At 30.9% G+C, this 18,578-nt stretch overlaps 1 protein-coding gene across 2 annotated transcripts in view; it reads right to left on the bottom strand.

The window, feature by feature from the left end:
- Window positions 1-1,109: 1,109 nt before the first annotated feature.
- The window catches only part of LOC122504196 (ETS-like protein pointed), a 184,637-nt gene continuing 167,168 nt past the window's right edge, over window positions 1,110-18,578 (bottom strand). For both annotated transcript variants that reach the window (XM_043615136.1, XM_043615137.1), the window contains one exon: window positions 1,110-1,252. In XM_043615136.1, coding sequence (XP_043471071.1) covers window positions 1,125-1,252 — 128 coding nt within the window. In that variant the 3' untranslated portion in view covers window positions 1,110-1,124. The remainder of the gene's footprint in view (window positions 1,253-18,578) is intronic.

Below are 18,578 nucleotides of genomic sequence, written 5' to 3'. Positions count from 1 at the left end.
TCGCATTGCATCATAGTGAACGATTCTATTTTTAGGTCGCATAATAAAAAATATTTACCAATAAGATTCAACGCGATTCTTTTTATATACAGACATTGCTATCAGTGATGAATGAAAACTTTGATGATTGTCGTTTAGCGATTTTTGCATTAAAAGAATCAAGGAAGTGGAACCGCTTTGGATAATTAGGTTCATCGAGGTCGAAATAAAAATATTTCGAAAATAGTACAGAATATCTTTTGGGGATTCTTTATGCAAACGATTCCAAAACCATAATAATGTTCCAGTCAATAAGTTTTCCAATTTGCGTTATTGCTCAACCACTCTTTTTTCCACTTTCTCTGAGACCAAACTTCTGGCGACAATTCATGCCACGAAAAAAGGTAAAGTTTCCCTATCTATCAAAAATATTTTTTGCAACATTTTTGATTGATTTACAACCTCACTATTTCCCCTACAGCTACTTAACTTATTCGACTTATTCCAAGTGTAAGATTTACTTCGAAAGGGATTTTTCTTGTTTTAAGAGGACGACTTTTGCTTCTCTTTTCGTGGTCGCTCTCTCGATTTTTGATCAGAAGTGTAACGGCTCGCGCGGTTAGGTTCACGGAGGTCAGACGAGGTGATCTGGCCTGAAGGGTACCCGACGAGGGCATGTAGACCGGAAGTAACGTCACACCCGCGTGGCTCTGAATGCGCATACCGGATGTGTGGCATCGGCTCCCCATCAGAACCATCAACATCACATCGCGTCGCTTGCACGCACACTCTTTCAGTTTTGTTATGTGTTTCCATAATAAACGCAATGATGAGATCCTCCTTCACTCTGCCCCAGCAGATTATCCGCTTGCTGTTTGTCTGTTTGTCGTCGTTTTGTCATTGTTCAATCCTGCGACGCGAAGGCGACGTTTCCTCCCCCTAAGTAATTCATTGAGACTTTTCGACTTTCACCTCGTGATAATTATTATGCATTAGTGTGTTTCTCTAAAGGAATTTTAATTTTATTTCCCCTTGCTCTGCTCTGCTTTTTCAAATCTAACTACCACTGACTGTAACTGTACCGTCAATTAATTTTTCGAGCGAGTTCAAAACATATCCAATGTAAAATAATTTTTGAAAATTATTCATTTCTTACCTTTGGTAATGTTGAGGCGAATTTGTTCCTTTTCCCAAGAAGCGAATGAAGCCTTTAAGGCTTCTGTCATCTTTTTGTTTGTTCCAGGTGTAAGGGGAGGCACTTGCGTTGGGATATCTGCAAATAAAACAAAGAACATAATTAGCAAAGTCAATTCATCTGTAGATGAACAACAGAAAGCATTCTTTTCTAAAAGCTGACTAATATTTATTAATTAATCAAATTAATGACCCAAATTGCAATAATTTTCATAACAAAAAATTATTGCAGTAATTATCGCGTAAAACTGAAACTAATTCCCAATGAGTATTTTTCACATTCATTGAAAATATAAATTTAAATGAAAATTTCATTTACCGAGAATAAATTTAATGAGAATTCAACTATTATAATAAATTTAACGAGAAATGAAAATTTGAATATTATATATATAAAGTAGCTTTGCAATTTTCGCCGATGGAAACAAGTTATTTGCGATAATTTTTCATATAAACGTATATAATGAAATTAAAATTATCTGTGAATATCTATTTGAGACTTGTTTCTATATAAATTCAAAGAGAACATAAACCGAGAGAGCGATAAAATAATCCAAGAGTATTTCAGTTTAAAAAGCATAATATTGAGTTGACATTAAAAGAAGGAGAGAGAATAGTGAGCGTGTTAATAGAACGCATCGCTTCTCACAGCAGCCTATTTCATATATGGGATCGTTAAAATATATGTCCCTTATTACCATATGGTTTGCGTTAGATTGCTATCTCAAAAGTAAATCTATGCGAGTTGTCGATAAGGTTCCTTGACTTCTTCTTCTTCTTTGCTTTTTCCTCGGCTGTATCATACACATTTACACGCAGTTACAGGTGTTTTGGTTCGTAACTTTTCCCTCGGAAACCACACTATTTCTACGGAAACCGCCGATTGCAACTACCAGTGATTGTACGAAAAATCAAATAAGGTTCGCCACCTCCCTGTGTTACGTTACGTGTTACGTTAGACAATGTTTAAGTAGAATTTTGAACGCTCGGATGCAAAAAAGTGTGTGTGCATAATAAAAAAGCATAATTTCCCCCCACGTGTGAGAAGGCAGGTTAATGGTAATTCTCACACACAGTCGGCCAAGTTTTGCGTCAGGTGACGCGGCATGGCATCCCATGCAAGACAAGGGGCCAAGTAGTAGAGAGGCCTAGATAGCATCGGGAGTGAAGAGGGGTGGCAACTGCCAAGCAGGTGCAGGTGCATCGCAATATACTCGCTTGCTCTACGCCATGAGCCTTATGGTGCACAGCGAACATAAGATACACCATTTAAACTTGAGCCCAACGATTAGGGTCCTCTAACCGTTTATTCAGCACAATTCAGTGCCCAAATCCAATTTTTTATGCTTCTTCTTTGCAGACTCTACAGAGATATTCCAACAAATTAACAACTAATGGCATCGTTGCCAGACATTTATGCTATAATAAAAACAGATGTGCGACATCAGGAAAGTAAGAAAATTAATTTCTTTAGGAAACGAAAGACACACTCATATCGAAACAATGGCAGTCATTGAAAATTATTTTAATCCTAGAAAAAGTTTTTACACATTCTTGGAAAATTAAATCTCTATTCAGTTTGACGGTTGTGCGATTTTCAGCGACGGATTCTTTCTCTGCTTAAAGTTGCGATTACATTTCGGGAAGCAAATGAAATTATTAAGTCTGATGAAGAGACCTTGCATTTTCAACCAGTGACATACGATAACCTATTTCGCTGCTATTTGTGGATAAAGTGTGGGCGAGGATCCACTGACGCTGTGACGCACGATTGGAATTTCATCCATGGCACATCATCATTTTCGCATAATTTCTCTGCATTATGCTTTTCACATCAGTAAATTTATATTATCAAAAATTGGAGGTTAGAGAAAGACATGAAAAGTAAAAAAATCAACATCAATAAAAAAGAGGTGACACTAAAGAAAAACTAATAAGAAAAAATTAACCATGAAGAGTCAAAGACAACTACTAATGAATAAAAAATAGCATTACTATCAAAAACAACATGCAACACTTTCATCCACAAAAGATTGAAATAATCCATAGAAGGATTATTTATTCAAAATGGTTTAGAAGGAACAAAAAGTTTTGAACGTTCAAATGAACGAAATATTTTTTGTTAAAAATATTTTCATAGTTTATTGATTACAATTAATGTTAAAAACTTAAATTTTACATTTAGAAACTTTATAATTAATTTGATTAATAGTGACACAAAATTTTGTATTAAAAGTTTAATTTGAAGAAGAAATAAATAAATTTCGTTCATTTGAACGTTCAAAACTTTAAGATCATGGTTTAGAAATGATTTAGACACATTTTTGTAATAGAACTAAAATCTAAAGATGGATTATTTTTATCTTTTTTGGTGTGAATTTAAGTTGCAAAGCTTTTTAATGCCACGTAGTTTACTGTAACATTATTTCCAATAGAGTTGGATAAAAAGGCAGAAATAAAAAAGATTTAGAAGAGGCATTGCACGTCAGAAATATCACGATTTGCAAAGGGTAGGCCGATTTTCCCAAAACTTTGTGGAATTGTATTTCTATAAATATAAAAGACTTCTTCCCCCCAAAATTTTTCAAAAAAAATTCAAAATTGTTGAAGATACGCCATTTTGAAAAATGTTATAAAATTTTGAATATCTTGGAATATTGTTCATGGATTTTGATGAAATTTACACATTTTTCAGGTACAAGTATGTACTTTAAAATGCAAACAAAGTTAATAAAAAAAAATTAATTTTTAAATAAAAAATAAAAAATTTTTTTGTTTATTTACTCCTTTTTGAGAAAAATGTTATTAACATATTTGGAGTCCTTATGAATTCACCTTTAATTGCACAAAAAAAATTGATGGAGACTCAACTGGGTCCGGATATATTGAAGGTTTTGTAAAAAAAGCGTTGCAGCGCCATAGCACCATACTGCACAAGTCGCGTAGTACGTTACCGTAGTCGTGCATTGCTGCTGCAACTATGCCTAATTTTTACAAAAACTTCAATACATCCGGACCCAGTAGAGTCTCCATCAATTTTTTTTTATGAAATTAAAGGTGAATTCATAAGGAATCCAAATATGTTAATAACATTTTTCTCAAAGAGGAGTAAATAAACAAAAAATTGTTTAAAAAATTTATTTTTACTTTTTTATTTAAGAATGAATTTTTTTTATTAACTTTGTTTGCATTTTAAAGTATATGTGTACGTCCACATGAAAAGAGCCCATTTTGTCGGTTCTAGTTTTCGAGATAATCGCAATTTAGTAATTTTGGAGCAAAATCTTAATTTTTTTTATTTTTTATTATCCATCTACATGTTTTGACAAGTCGAAACATGCGGTTTTCATTAATTTATCGATAATTTAACTGTTTGATTTCATTGGTTCTTTAGAAAAATGAAAAGGGCCCATTTTGTCGGCCATTTGCAAAAGTAATCCGTATTTTAAAAATGGAATTGTGGAAAAATTGAAAACCTCTTGATTTTTCATCTTAAAGGTGCCCTGGACTGGAAACAATTCTTATCTGAATAACTTCCCAGAAGAACCAGAGATATCATCATCAATTGGTATCAGAATCTTTAATTCCGTTTTACACGAAATGAGGTTTTGGCTCTCTAAACTTTGAAATTCTGTAACTCATCGAATTTTTCACCAAACTAGCTCCTCCGACGGCCGCAAGCGGCCGTCTACGGTGCTAGTTTTTATATGTCCATTGTCCAAGTCCATTATTTCATTAAAAATTATATTCAAATTTTTTCAGTTAATAATTTGCTTATTTATATTTGAAATGTTGACGTTTTTTTTGACAATGCAAAATAAGATTTATTATGAGTACTGTCTCTTAACAAAAATAAAATTTATATATTCGCGCTCTTTTTAAATAACATACGACTGCAGCGCCACCTTCACATGTACAAACAATTTTAAAAACACTCTTCTATTAAGATTTTACATTCTCATTGCCCATTCTTTACTTCGATACTTTTCGATACATTCGACCTTTCCACTCCATGTCTTTTTTAAGAAAAAGAAAAGTTCTATGAGGGCCAAAATAAGTGAAACCGGCCACTTGAAAAATTTTTGTCTCCAATGGGGATCCTCACAGCCAAACTTGACCAGTAGAGTGCAGCACTACTATAAGATTTTATGGCGCAAAATTTTAAATGTGATTTGTTGCATAATATTAATTAAACAATATAAATGGTTTTTGTTCATGTAAATGAAGAATAAAATCATTAGATCAGAAATATTGTTTATAATAAAGTACGGAAAACTATTTAAAGATGTTGGGAGATTCAAAATTAAAATGTGTTTACAATATTTTTAATAACAGGCAACATAACCTCAATTTTTTTTATCTATACCATGGAGTATAGACTTAAGGAGACCAATCTTATATGCATGTACTTCACTGAAAGGCGCAACATTTTGTCGGAAGTACATCAGTAGTACGTGTACATCCTGTAGATGGCAAACGATCGCATATATAGTCGCTTGATTAAGTCCTAACCGTCCTAACCTTATTTTTGCTGTATTTTGAAATTAAAAATAATTTCAAATAATAAATAGGTAATATAAAATTATGACAATGAATTTTATTTTCATAAATAATAACATTCTTCGAAAACATTCAATTATTTTTAATACAAATTTTATAAAACTTCACTAAAGGATTCAATCAATTTAAAAAAAAACAAAGAAATTCTTCAAAAAATTTAATTATTTATAAAAGTTATAATAAAATTGATTAAAAGAGTTTAATGTTCTATCAATAATTTTAATAAAGTTTTAATAGGCACGTGGCCACTGAATAACATGACCTTTATAGTAAACTTAATTATTACTATAATTTGAGGCTTTGAGGTTATTAACATAACCTCAAACTAAAAAGTGATCTAACAATTATGACAAATAGTAGCTCATTCTGTTCTTTAAAACATTTTTTACAATTACATTTGTTAAATTTTATTTAAAATATTTTGTTCAATAGTTAAGCAAATAAAATAAAAAAAATTTTTTTTAATAACTTTTGAACAAAATATTTTAAACAAAATTCAACGAGTGGAAATGTAGAGAATGTTTCAAAGATGAGTAGAATGAGCTATTATTTATCAAAATTGGTTACAAATTTTAATTGGTTACTGACCCTTAAAGAAAAAACACATAATGTTTAACAATTATGATTTTACATCAAATTTTGGTCCAACCTAATTTTTCCTGATAATTGTACAACTGGATCTTTCAGAATTTGGTGAAATCATTTTAATTATGGTTTTATTTGCTGTTAAAAATCACTTTTTAGTTTGAGGTTATGTCAAGCGATCGACACTCCTGAATCAAAAAAATCTGTAAAAAGCACATTTTTTCACAAAAAAGTCGCACAATCCGAGCCCTGTAATATAGACTTTGTATTGTTATCTTATTATTATTATATTTATATTTATAATTTGAATATATAGTATATACATGAATTAGTAAACTTATAGAAATCCATGTTCATTTTAAAACTTCAGCTATCTATGCGATCGTTGCGCGCTATACGAGAAGATTCAGAACTATGAACTTCCGACATAAAATGGTTGATTTCATACACACTACATTGGTCTCCTTAAGTCTATACTCCCTGATCTATACTTTTACGATACTGTGACTTGCAAAACCGTCTTTTTTCCTGTGACACAAATTCCTCACCCAAGTACTTCAATTTTTAACTTTTCACAATTCCAAAAAAAGTATTTATTTACTTCGCCCATTTGTTTGTAAAACAAATATGACTTTTCGCGAAATCAAAAATTAAGCGCTAGACAAATCTTGCTATGGTGCTGCCATCTGAGATTAGCTTTACATATAATGATCCCCATTTTCAAGTTACCTATGATTTTTGGTAGATATATGAGTACACTTTTTCCCCCTAAAATATTTTTAAAAAAATTTTATTTTTGAAGTAATCAGATGTTGAAGTTTTGGGTCATTTTATTTTCATTTTATTATTACTTTGAAACAAATAAAGATAATTAAGTGAATTTTTTTAAATTAAAGCTTAAAGTCTGTACTTTAAGGATTAAATAAAGCGATTGCTAAAAAATGAAAATTTATAATTGTTATTAACAATTCTTTTAAACAATTGCAAATTGAAGAATGTTCTCAATGTTTTTGAAAGATTAAATTACGATGTATTGATGCGCAAAACTCCAAGGATTAAATTAAAAAAAAGAAAAATCAGTAACCTTCAATATTATAGAAATTGTCAAATTGTGTAGGTTTTTCTGACAAAATGTAGTCGAAAATCGACTCTTAATCTTTCAAGCGGATTTTTAAGATTAAAAGTCGATTTTCGACTACATTTTGTCAGAAAAACCTACACAATTTCTATAATATTGGAGGTTACTGATTTATCTTTTTTTTAATTTAATCCTTGGAGTTTTGCGCATCAATACATCGTAATTTAATCTTTCAAAAACATTGAGAACATTCTTCAATTTGCAATTGTTTAAAAGAATTGTTATTAACAATTATAAATTTTCAAAAAATTCACTTAATTATCTTTATTTGTTTCAAAGTACTTTGAAACAAATAAAGATAATTAAGTGAATTTTTTAAAATTAAAGCTTAAAGTCTGTACTTTAAGGATTAAATAAAGCGATTGATAAAAAATGAAAATTTATAATTTATAATTGAATAAAATGAAAATAAAACGACCCAAAACTTTAACATCTGATTACTTCAAAAATAAATTTTTTTTTTGAAAAATATTTTAGGGGGAAAATAAATAAATAAACTTGAAAATATTGGAGACAAAAATTTTTCAAGTGGCCGGTTTTACTTATTTTGGCCCATGAACAAAATTCCGAGATATTCAAAATTATATAAAATTAATATTAAAATTCAAAATGGCGTACCTTCAACAATTTTGAATTTTTACTGAAAAATTTTGGGGGAAAGAGCTTTTTGGGGTAACACGTTGGAGGGGGGTTGGATCTTGGTTCGGTAGCTTCTAGTACCAACTAGGGAGTCAATTTGACTCCCTTTCTATTTTATAAGTAAAGAATGATACTAGCAGAGGCGGGCTTCTCCCGCATTAAAATGTTTTTTAGGTTATTTTCAGTTTTTTTCATTTTTCTCGAAAAATAATCAATTAAAGAGAAAAATCCATACAACAAAAAAAGCGTAATTTAATAAGATCTACAACTTTTATGTACAACATTTTTTCAAATTTTCAATATTGAAAAAGTTAAAAAAAATCATAATTTTAATTTTGTTTCCCATCTCTGGCATTCCTAAAATCGAATTTTTCGTCTTCCCCCACCATCTCTTATATAAAACTATAATCCCACAAAGTTTTGGGAAAATCGGCCTACCCTTTGCAAATCGTGATATTTCTGACGTGAAATGCCTCAGAAAATTTAAAAATGCATAATTTTTTCAAGAATAATATAGTTAATTTTTTAAAAATATGAACTCGGACTTAATTTTATGAACTGAAAATGCACAAACTTTTACACAAGTTAACGTGAAGACAAACATTTTCAATAGACAGACAGAAGGAAAAAAAAGGGAATCGAATTAAAAATTATAGTAAAGAAAAAGCAGTATTGAAAGTTTCCAAACAAGAATTGCACAATAATGAAACAAAAATTGCTTCTTTTTCATCAGTTCATCATCACCATTCAAGGCGTGCAACAAAAAGTTACGGCAGTACGACACACGCTCATATTTATTGAGGTGTGCCTGATATAAACCGACAATCGTCCCAAGAAAGCCGATTGAAAATCCCACGTGCCACGCGTAGTGTGTGCCAGCAATCGCAAAGAATTTCAATTACCAACATAATATTCCTCGAAATCGACAACTTTTTTTATAATCAATGCACATCAACAAATTGCCACTGCATTCACGATTTCGGTTATTGGTCACTTCAATTGAACCGCCCGAAAATCTTTGTAGACGAAAAATGCCCACAACGAAAGAAACTTAAATTCTCTCTCGAGAATAACAAAGCTAACTTCAAAAATACAAAAATTCCCATTCTACCTAAGAAGCAAACGAATTACAGGTTATGTTTGTGTTAGATTTATCTTGATTTAAGAATTCCTTTTAATTATATAAATTTGAAACCAACGTTTATTGAATTTTTTGGATGTAATGAACACTTGAACAACAATAAATTATAATAGCAATTGATTCTCTTTCTCTATTTTTACTCCAAAAATTATAAATATAACCTAAAATTGTTCGCCTCTTGGGCCCCCTTCTTTTAGGCACTTGAAAAGATCACGGACGATATCCTAATTTCAACTTGTCCTTTAATTTAATTTTATCTTTACAGAGAATTTGAATAGTGTTTTGGCGGTTTACAGAAAAAAGGTTTCAGTAATTTCTTTTAATTATTAAATGAGAAGAAGAAAGAAAATTCTAATAACTATAATTATGATCCAAAACGATCAATGTCAATTTTAATCATCATCATTAGCATCAACCCGGAATTTCCCTCATAAGTTCCAAACACACCGGTATTTTTTAAACAAGACATTCTACAATATTGTGAACGCAAAATGAGTTAAGACTTTCCGTTGCCGCGTTTCCCACGGAGACAGGTGGCGAATCACCTGAGCTATGAGTACTCCAAGAATTAATTAATCAAGGGTTTCGTTACTGTGTCTCGCCACTAGAGGAAACAAGGGGTTTCCGATTCGAAGGAGTCCGATATAAATATATTTAAAAAATAAAATGAAGCGAAAAAATGTATAACGACGAAAAGAAGAGATAGAGAGAGAAAATAAAAAAGACCATTGCTCAATCGTATATCGAAAATGTAAATCCAAACCGACCTCCAACCTCGATGACACTTCACCTTTCCCTTTTCTACATAAATTTGCATCTTGCGTTGTTATTTGCGTTCTGCGTTTTGTGTTTCCTTTTTTTACTTTTTCGGTTTTGAATTTGAATGTTAAAAGGCCCATTTCGGATTAAAAGGAAATTTAACTTAATTTTTATTCGATGCCGAGGAAAAAACCAAATTAATTTAAATTCAAAACAGAAGAGGTTTCTTATGTTATTTTGTTTTCGAGTTTAACTTGAAACAAAATTTCCCTTAATTTAAACTTGAAATCGATAAAGAACTTTTAGAAAATTGATTTCTACATGTCCCTGAAGTTGTCATCGAAAACCATTATTTAGAATAATAAATTTTATTTTTAGAAATGAAAATGTCACTAATTGAACCGCCGGCTACCAAAAGGGTTTACGCGTGACTTTCGTTGGCCCCGCGTTCAGCGAGTCTCCGCTATTCGAGGGGCCAATGAAATCCTTGCATAAGCACTTTTGGTCACCAGCGCGGCGGTCAATTTCTTTCATTCACTTTGGGAGTTAAAAATTGTTCAGAACACTTTTTTAACCTAAAATCCTTGAAATAATTCTATTCCTTTGAAGTTTGCGAAAGAAAATTGTTATCGACGCTAACTTTAGGGACTTATTTCAATCTCTTGACTTTTTTCTAATTTTAATTTCTATTTCTAAAAAATTTTAAAGTAAAAAATTGAAAATCGAAAAACAATGGAAATGCATAAGAACAAATATTGTTCTACTGATCGAAGAAACGACTCAAAAGGAAAAAAATGGGGCGCGAGCATGATAAATCGAGGGTGTGTTATGATCGTCAATTTGGGAAACGACAAAAATTGGCTTCTTGAAGCTCTTTAACGGTTACAATATACATATACATGTAAACGAAGGCACGTGCTACAGCCAAACTTCTCGGCTTAATATTCTCTCTGACTGTCTTGAGGCAAAGCAGCTCGACAACTGAGGCAAAGCAGCTGTCGCGATGGCCCATACGTGGCATGTATCCAAAATCAGTCGTCCTCCCCAACATATGGCGGGGCGACGAGGTCATTGGGTCCATTAAAAAGCCAAGAAACGCCAAGAAACCATTCCTCGAAACACGGTCTCTTTTACAAATTACTATAACGATCTATCATAGTCATATATATATACAGATATTATTCTCCAAGAAGATGAAGATGATGATGAAAGAAAAGAAAACAAGTTTGCACACAAAAATTAGTAAGTCCCAGCAGCCGCTGGGATATACAGTCCTTGTCCGTATATCATATTCCTGGAAAACCCCTTCTTTGCTATAATAACAGACATACACGCATTGCTGGACACAACACTTTTTTATTACGACACCAACAACATCATTTTCGAGAATGTCGTTTAGTTGGTTTATGTTCTTTGAATGATGGCCGAAACAAGGTCGGAGATAAATAAAGAAGCTCATGGATGTCATTTACAACTTAATACCTGAAAATTGCAGATTCTTTGGTGCTACGAATTTCGCTATTACTTTTAGTTACTATGAGTAACTTTGAAAATTAATAATCTTACCAAATTGGAGCCGTCATCAAACAAAAACAATAGCTTCATTACTTGGTACAATCAGGGACTAAAAATTTACTAATAATGCAAACAATCTGTTATTTATTAATTAACAATTTACAGTAAGTTACAGACATGTAAATAACACTGCCTGGATGTAAATGTAATTAAATTTACGATTTATATGCACACAGGTAAGAAACCCTGATAACTGGATAAGTGTGTAGCATGTGCTTGGTTTTTAACATCCAAATAAGATTAAATTTTTAGTTGGAAAAAAGCTGCGTTTGCTGAGGAGGCAACAATAGACTTCTTTGTTGTGTGTATTATGGTTACGATTCTCCTCGCCAAGATCACTCGGAAAGTTTATCGACTTAAGGAGTCACGTGACAGCTCTCTGCACCCTCTTTGCCTTCGTACACCTGTTGCGTACCCTCAGCTAGCTTTTCACTGTGTTTATGCATATTTTACCCACTTCAGATAAAAGTTGATATATCATTCTTGCACCGGTGTGATAATAATACTTTACCTACAAAATTGGCACCCATATGCATTTCGTTCCTATCATTTTTCGTTATTTAATAACCATTGTTAATTGGTTTTATCAAGAAGATAAAGTTGCAAGAATAATAAAAATTTTGTTTCCTCAAATAATATCTAATCCAACATTTCCAACATTTCTGCGATTTTCTCATGTAGTCAAAAATGAATTATTAGTTGTTGAAATTTTTGGAAGATAATTTTTGAGCGATAAAGAAAAAGTGATTATAGAGAAAAAAAAAGTTCATAATACTCCACTGGGACTTGTCATTGTTATTGGGAGAGTTCTCTTCTTCTAATAACAAAACCACCAAAAAAGAAATGACTCCATAAGTATTAAGATAAATCTTTAGGGTCCTTACAAAAACAGTGTTAAATTTGGGAAGATTATTTTCCCTTCATTTATTTGAAACTACTATAAAAAGTTTTGCTATATTTCAAAAAGAAAAGAACAAGAATTGCGGTGTTAATGAAACAAAAGTTGATGACGACTACTTGCAACCCTTTTTGTTCGGCTTATAATGTGAAGGGATACGGTGGGCGGGTTGTTTGTGGATATAAATTTAGAGCCGTATTTTTTGTCACAAAAAAAAAGAGAGAGAGAGAGAGAGAGAGAGAGAGAGAGAGAGAGAGAGAGAGAGAGAGAGAGAGAGAGAGAGAGAGAGAGAGAGAGAGAGAGAGAGAGACTATATAATAGTTATATACGAGAGGGCTCGTTAGTGCAGGACTCTCGTGCAACAAGTGATTGGTGTGTTATTGTCAATGTTAGCTACTGATTATCAACGAAACCGCGTGTTTCCACTGAGATAGGCCTCTTCTACATGAGTGTGTGTGTGTGTGTGTGTGCCTGCCGATAAAGTGACTTCCTGAGGCGCTTCCAATCTTACCGAGATTGGATGCATCGACATCACACCATCACCAAGATAGGCGTATATATACCCAATACCAGTAGCTTTATTCGAGAACGCAATAATTGTCCCATATGGACCAATTATCGTATTCTCGAAGCTGATTAACCGGTTCTCTACACTGGTTTGACAGATTCATGTATGTATTCATGCATGTATATACATACCGTGCATCTATATGCTTATCGAATCTTAGTTATGATGACAAACAATGACCTTATCACTCGACTTAAATATGTTTCATGATAACAATGACGTTTTGAAGAATTCAGAAAACGGTAGCGACTGTGATAAAAGATATGTAATATTAAGAGTACTAAAAAAGGAGTATACTCCGAAATAAATTATTACTGCAAAATGATTCTTGGACCAAGTGTAGTTAATTATACACGGAAAGAAAAAGTCCGTCAACCATTAATGGATTAGTATATTACTTTGAGACGGGACTCTTTTTCCGTTGATGGTTACTTAACTTTACTTAACGATTGAAAACGAGTCATGGATTGATTAGAATGCCAGTATGTGACCAATTGTTTTAGATTTAATGCTGAATTGTTATCAATGGCTGTTTGAATGTTTACGAATCATTAGTGAAAGTTTGTGAAACGTTATAGTTTACTCGTATTCTAAATCGGCGCTCTTCACTAGCGCATTGTTGCGCAGTGTACCGATGCGCATTTCTTCCGGTTTCTCTATAGTCCATGTGTTTTTGCTGTCTGCTATACATATCCCTATATACTATTATGTGTAATGTGAATATTTAACTTAACTAATAATTTGCAGTTGAATTGCGTCTAGAAATTGACATCGATGAAAATATATTTTCTTTTATATTTCTCGCTAATTAAAAAGTTGTTATTAGTGCAAAATCATTTCTCACAAGTTGTGAAAAATTTTGTTATTTGGTATATAAGAACAGTTCGCTTCTAAACTTAAAGTGTTATAAGTGTGCGTTTCTACGTGTAGTTATTATAAGTGCGAAAATGTGTTGGTCTAAAGCGTCTAAGAGTGTAAATAAAATATCGGAACTGTGCAACGAAAAAAATGTGTTCATTCTGTACCAAATAGTGTCTAAAATTAGGGATAATTCTGAAAGAAGTTGAATTTTTTGAATGCTTTTGATAGTCATAGAAAATTTAATAGACAGTTTTCTAAATTTTAGTGAACGAGTTTTATATATTGATGACAGTTTTCTATATTTTAGCAAGCAACTCGTCACTGATTGTGACTCAAAGTCATTCAATGATTTTGTGTCCCGTCTCAAAGTAATATACTAGTCTATTAATGATTGACGGACTTTTTCTTTCCGTGTACAGAATCATTCCAAACGCTGTAAAGAATTGGGTCAGACCAGCTCAATTGTGTTAAAAAAATTTCATTGATTTTCTAAAATGTTAAAACTTTTATGAAAATCTGTAGTTTACAACAAAACAAAAAAACACTTTTAACCGTTTTTTAAAATTAAAAATTTTTGTTATTTTTTTGCATTAACAAAATATTTAAAAAATTTTTAAAAAAGTTAATAACTCAAAAGCCGTTTACAATAAATTAATGAAACTTACCACAAGATATCAAAATTTTTCTTGTGTATCAACAATCGCAAACAAAACAAATAAAAGAAATAAGCTTAGGCAACAAGAATCAAAAGTAGAAGATAAGAATAAAAAAGAAGCAAGAAAAAACCAAGAATTTAAATAAATGCATTGAAATAAAGATGCATTTCTACTACTGCGCTATAACTTTGGTTACATTGGTGGATAAATTGGTCTGGTCACACATTTATAACTAACATTAATATGTACATACATGAAAAACTCCAATAGTTTAGAGGCCATCCATAAACAATGTTACCAATTTAAGGGGAGGGGAGGTCAAAAAATCTTCAAAATTGCATTTAACGCAATGGTAACGAGAGAGGGAGGGGGGTCTAAAATGTCTGAAAAATTGGTAACGTAGTTTATGGACGGCCCCTTAGAGCAAACTGTAATCCTAACGATACTCATATATCAGAGTGGTTTTCAGAAAGAATTAAGAGCTATAGCTCTTAATTATTTGGATTATAATAGAAAAAACTTGAAATGATAAATATTGTAAACAAATATAATAGAATAAACTCCGTTGGTTAATGATGATGATAATATATAATGTATGATATCTCATTTCCGATATTTTAAAATTTTGTACACATTATATATTTATATATATATATATATATATATATATATATATATATATATATATATATATATATATATATATATATATATATATATATATATATATATATATATATATATATAAGTATAAGAGAAAAACTAGTCACCTTTTTTCCCTGAGTATTTTGATTCAAGATAAATATCTTACTTTAAAGAGTTTGTTACAAACGGTTCTTTCCGCAAGTAAAGCAAAGATGCATAATTAACCTGGCACGAAAGTTTTAGACGCTATATAACAATTCTTTAAACTTATAAGATATCCATCGAAATAATTGCCTCTCCACTCTGGCTCAAAATATGCAAATTTCAACTAGAATAATTATATGTATAACGAAAATAAAAGTAATTTTAATAAGGTTCTGAGAAAGATTTTGGATTAATTAATAGCAGGGGAGACTGGGGTAAACCCGCTCACTTTTTTTCAGATCGGTAAAAATCTACACTGAAAAAAAGTTCATTGAATCAAGTAAATGCATTTTCTTGACCTGATTTATTTGAAACAAACCCATATTTTCTTATTGGAAGAAATTTATTTTCTTGTGTCAAGTAATTTTGAGCATTGATCAAAGTTATTGAAATAAGAAAATATGGGTTTGACATAAGTAAATATCTTACTGTTTCAAACGAACTGTTTTACATGCGCCAAGTCTCGAAAAAGTATTGAATCAAGAATATCATGTTCTCACGTCAAGTAATTTACCTTGAGTCATTTGGTATCTTGAGTCAAATAATTTTTTTATTTCCTTTAAAGCAACTATTTATTTCATCCAACACCCATAGTCTTGAGCCAAGAAAATGGGAAGATTAATACAAGTTAATAATTGTTTCAACTCAATTAAAAATTATTTTGTTTCAAAGAAATATTAATTAATCTAAGCATTTCTTTTACTTGAAGCATCTCTATATTCTCATGTTTCAAAATCATTAATTTCTTGCGAGAATATTATATTTTCTGGAATGAAATATTTTATTTATTCAATTCAATTAAGTGTAAGATCTTGAATTAAATCATTCTTTTGTTTCCTTTAAAAAAGTTTTTACTTAATTCAACGCTCATATAATCCTGATTCAAGAAAATACGAAGGTTAATATAAGTAAATATTTGTTTCAAGTTGATTAAAAATTATATTCAATTAATCCCATATTTATTTGAAGAAAGAAATTCATTTTCTTGTGTCAAGTAATTATTAGCATTGAACAGAATTCTTGAATTAACAATTTAGTATTTGGCAGAACTCAATATGTAATTATTTCAACCAAATATTTTACTTTTCCGAAGTACCAAAAAGTATTGAATCTAGAATATCATGTTCTTCAGCGAAATAATAAAGTATTGTCTGGAGAATTCATGTTTCTTGAATCGAATCATTTTATTTATTTGCTTTGAAACTTTTTTTTACTTAACACAATGCCGGTGTTCTTGATCCAAGAAAATATTTTCTTCAAATGTATATGCAACTTAAATATCAGTTTTTGAAAACTGTCCATTGAGGCTAGGATGGCATAGTGGTAGCGTGACGGCTTCTGGTGCGTGCAACCCGAGTTCAATTCCTCCGACCGTGGAAAATTTTCTTTCAAGGTATATTTGTTGTATTTGTGTTAAGTAATAATTAAATGTAAATATATATATAAAATAACAATTATTTAATTATTTAAATAAAAAATATAAATGTTAATTAATTAAATAATAAAAATGTTTGACCTAAGTATTAGAAAAGATGGGATGGGGGTAAGGGGGGGGGGGGAATTTAAGTAAATAATTTACTTGTATTGAGAAATTATTTTTTTGATTGAAATCTATAAATTTTCTCAAATCAAGAAAATATTTTCTCGGACAGAGAACATACTTTCTTGATTTGATACATAAATGATTTTGAATTAATATATTCTGCATTTCTTACATGCTACTTAACTTCTTGATCGAATTCCATATTTTCTTGGATCAAGAATATCTGTGTTCTCTCACAAAATAAATGTTTTCTTCATTTAAATCTTGAATTACTTGAACGAATGTTACAAAAAATTGAATGAATCAAATAAAATAATTCAATTAACTATATATATTCTTAGAACAAGAAAATATTTTATTCATTTAATACATTTCATACTTCGTATAAGAAGACTAACTTCTTGGTCGAATTCCATATTTTCTTGGATCAAGAATATATGTTCTTCTCCAAAATATCCTATGTCAAGAAAATCGTTTTCTTGAATCAATACTTTAATAGTCTTGGCCGTATTCAATCCCACGATTTGCTTCAACCAAGAAAAATTTTCTTGGTTCAATACTTTTTTTTTCAGTGTAGGAAATTATTCTCTAAATCTAAGTTAATTTATATCATTTGAAAGCTTATGATTTATACTAAAAAAATGAAAAAGAATTTTTGATTTATCTATTTTAGTTTTACTTAAAGAAACTTTTTAATACACATATACCAAATTTCGAAATAACAATTTTCCAGGGGTAAATCCGCTCACTTTATCTTTTCAAGACGAAACAGTTTTATTTTTTAAATATTAAAGTTCATCTTATTCCCGTCTTAAGTATGATTTATTATTGACAAACTATGAGTTCTATAAACAATTCTATAAACAAAAAATTGGTTTAATAAATAATGAATATAGGTTTCATGAATTACAACTATGGATTTAAATAATTTTATATTTTTTTAAGAGAAAGTAAAGTGTAGTTACACCTGTGTAGAAATTTCGCTGGGGCCCTGATCAGGGCCGGATAGGGCCGACCTATTAGGGAATGAAACGCCGCGCCCGATGTGGCCCTGATCAGGAAATCCACATTTTCTTGTCGCCCCGATCTGGCCCTGATCGGGCGCGGCGTTTCATTCCTAAATTTTAAATTTAAAATTAAGTGAGCGGCTTTACCCTGAGTGTATTCCTCACATTTCAGAATAAATTTAATTAAATCTTTTTGAAATAAGATAAAACTATATATGTGGACGTCCACATGAAAAGGGCCCATTTTGGCACTATTGCAGTTATCTATATGGGCGTATTCCTGGCAAAATTTGGAAAATTTTAAATTTTTGGTCTTAGAACTTTTTTGGTTAAAAATTCGCTGAGTTACGGAATTTTAAAGTTTAGAACGCCAAAAACCTTATTTTGAGAAAAACGGAATTAAAAATTGCGATACTAACTAATTGTTGTATCTCTGGTTCTTCTTGGAAGTTATTCAGATAAGAATTGTTTCCAGTTCAGGGCACCTTGAAGATAAAAAACCAACAGGTTTTAAATTTTTAAAACCACCTCCTCCCCTTAATTTTAAAAATACGAAAAATCAACAATATGGGCCCTTTTCTAAAAAGGACAGTTTTTCTATTAAAAAACCATTTTTTACAAGATTA

Source organism: Leptopilina heterotoma, unplaced genomic scaffold (assembly GCF_015476425.1).
Source record: "Leptopilina heterotoma isolate Lh14 unplaced genomic scaffold, ASM1547642v1 Lhet_285, whole genome shotgun sequence".
Taxonomy (NCBI): Eukaryota; Metazoa; Arthropoda; class Insecta; order Hymenoptera; family Figitidae; genus Leptopilina; species Leptopilina heterotoma.
This window is presented reverse-complemented; position numbering and strand designations above follow the sequence as displayed.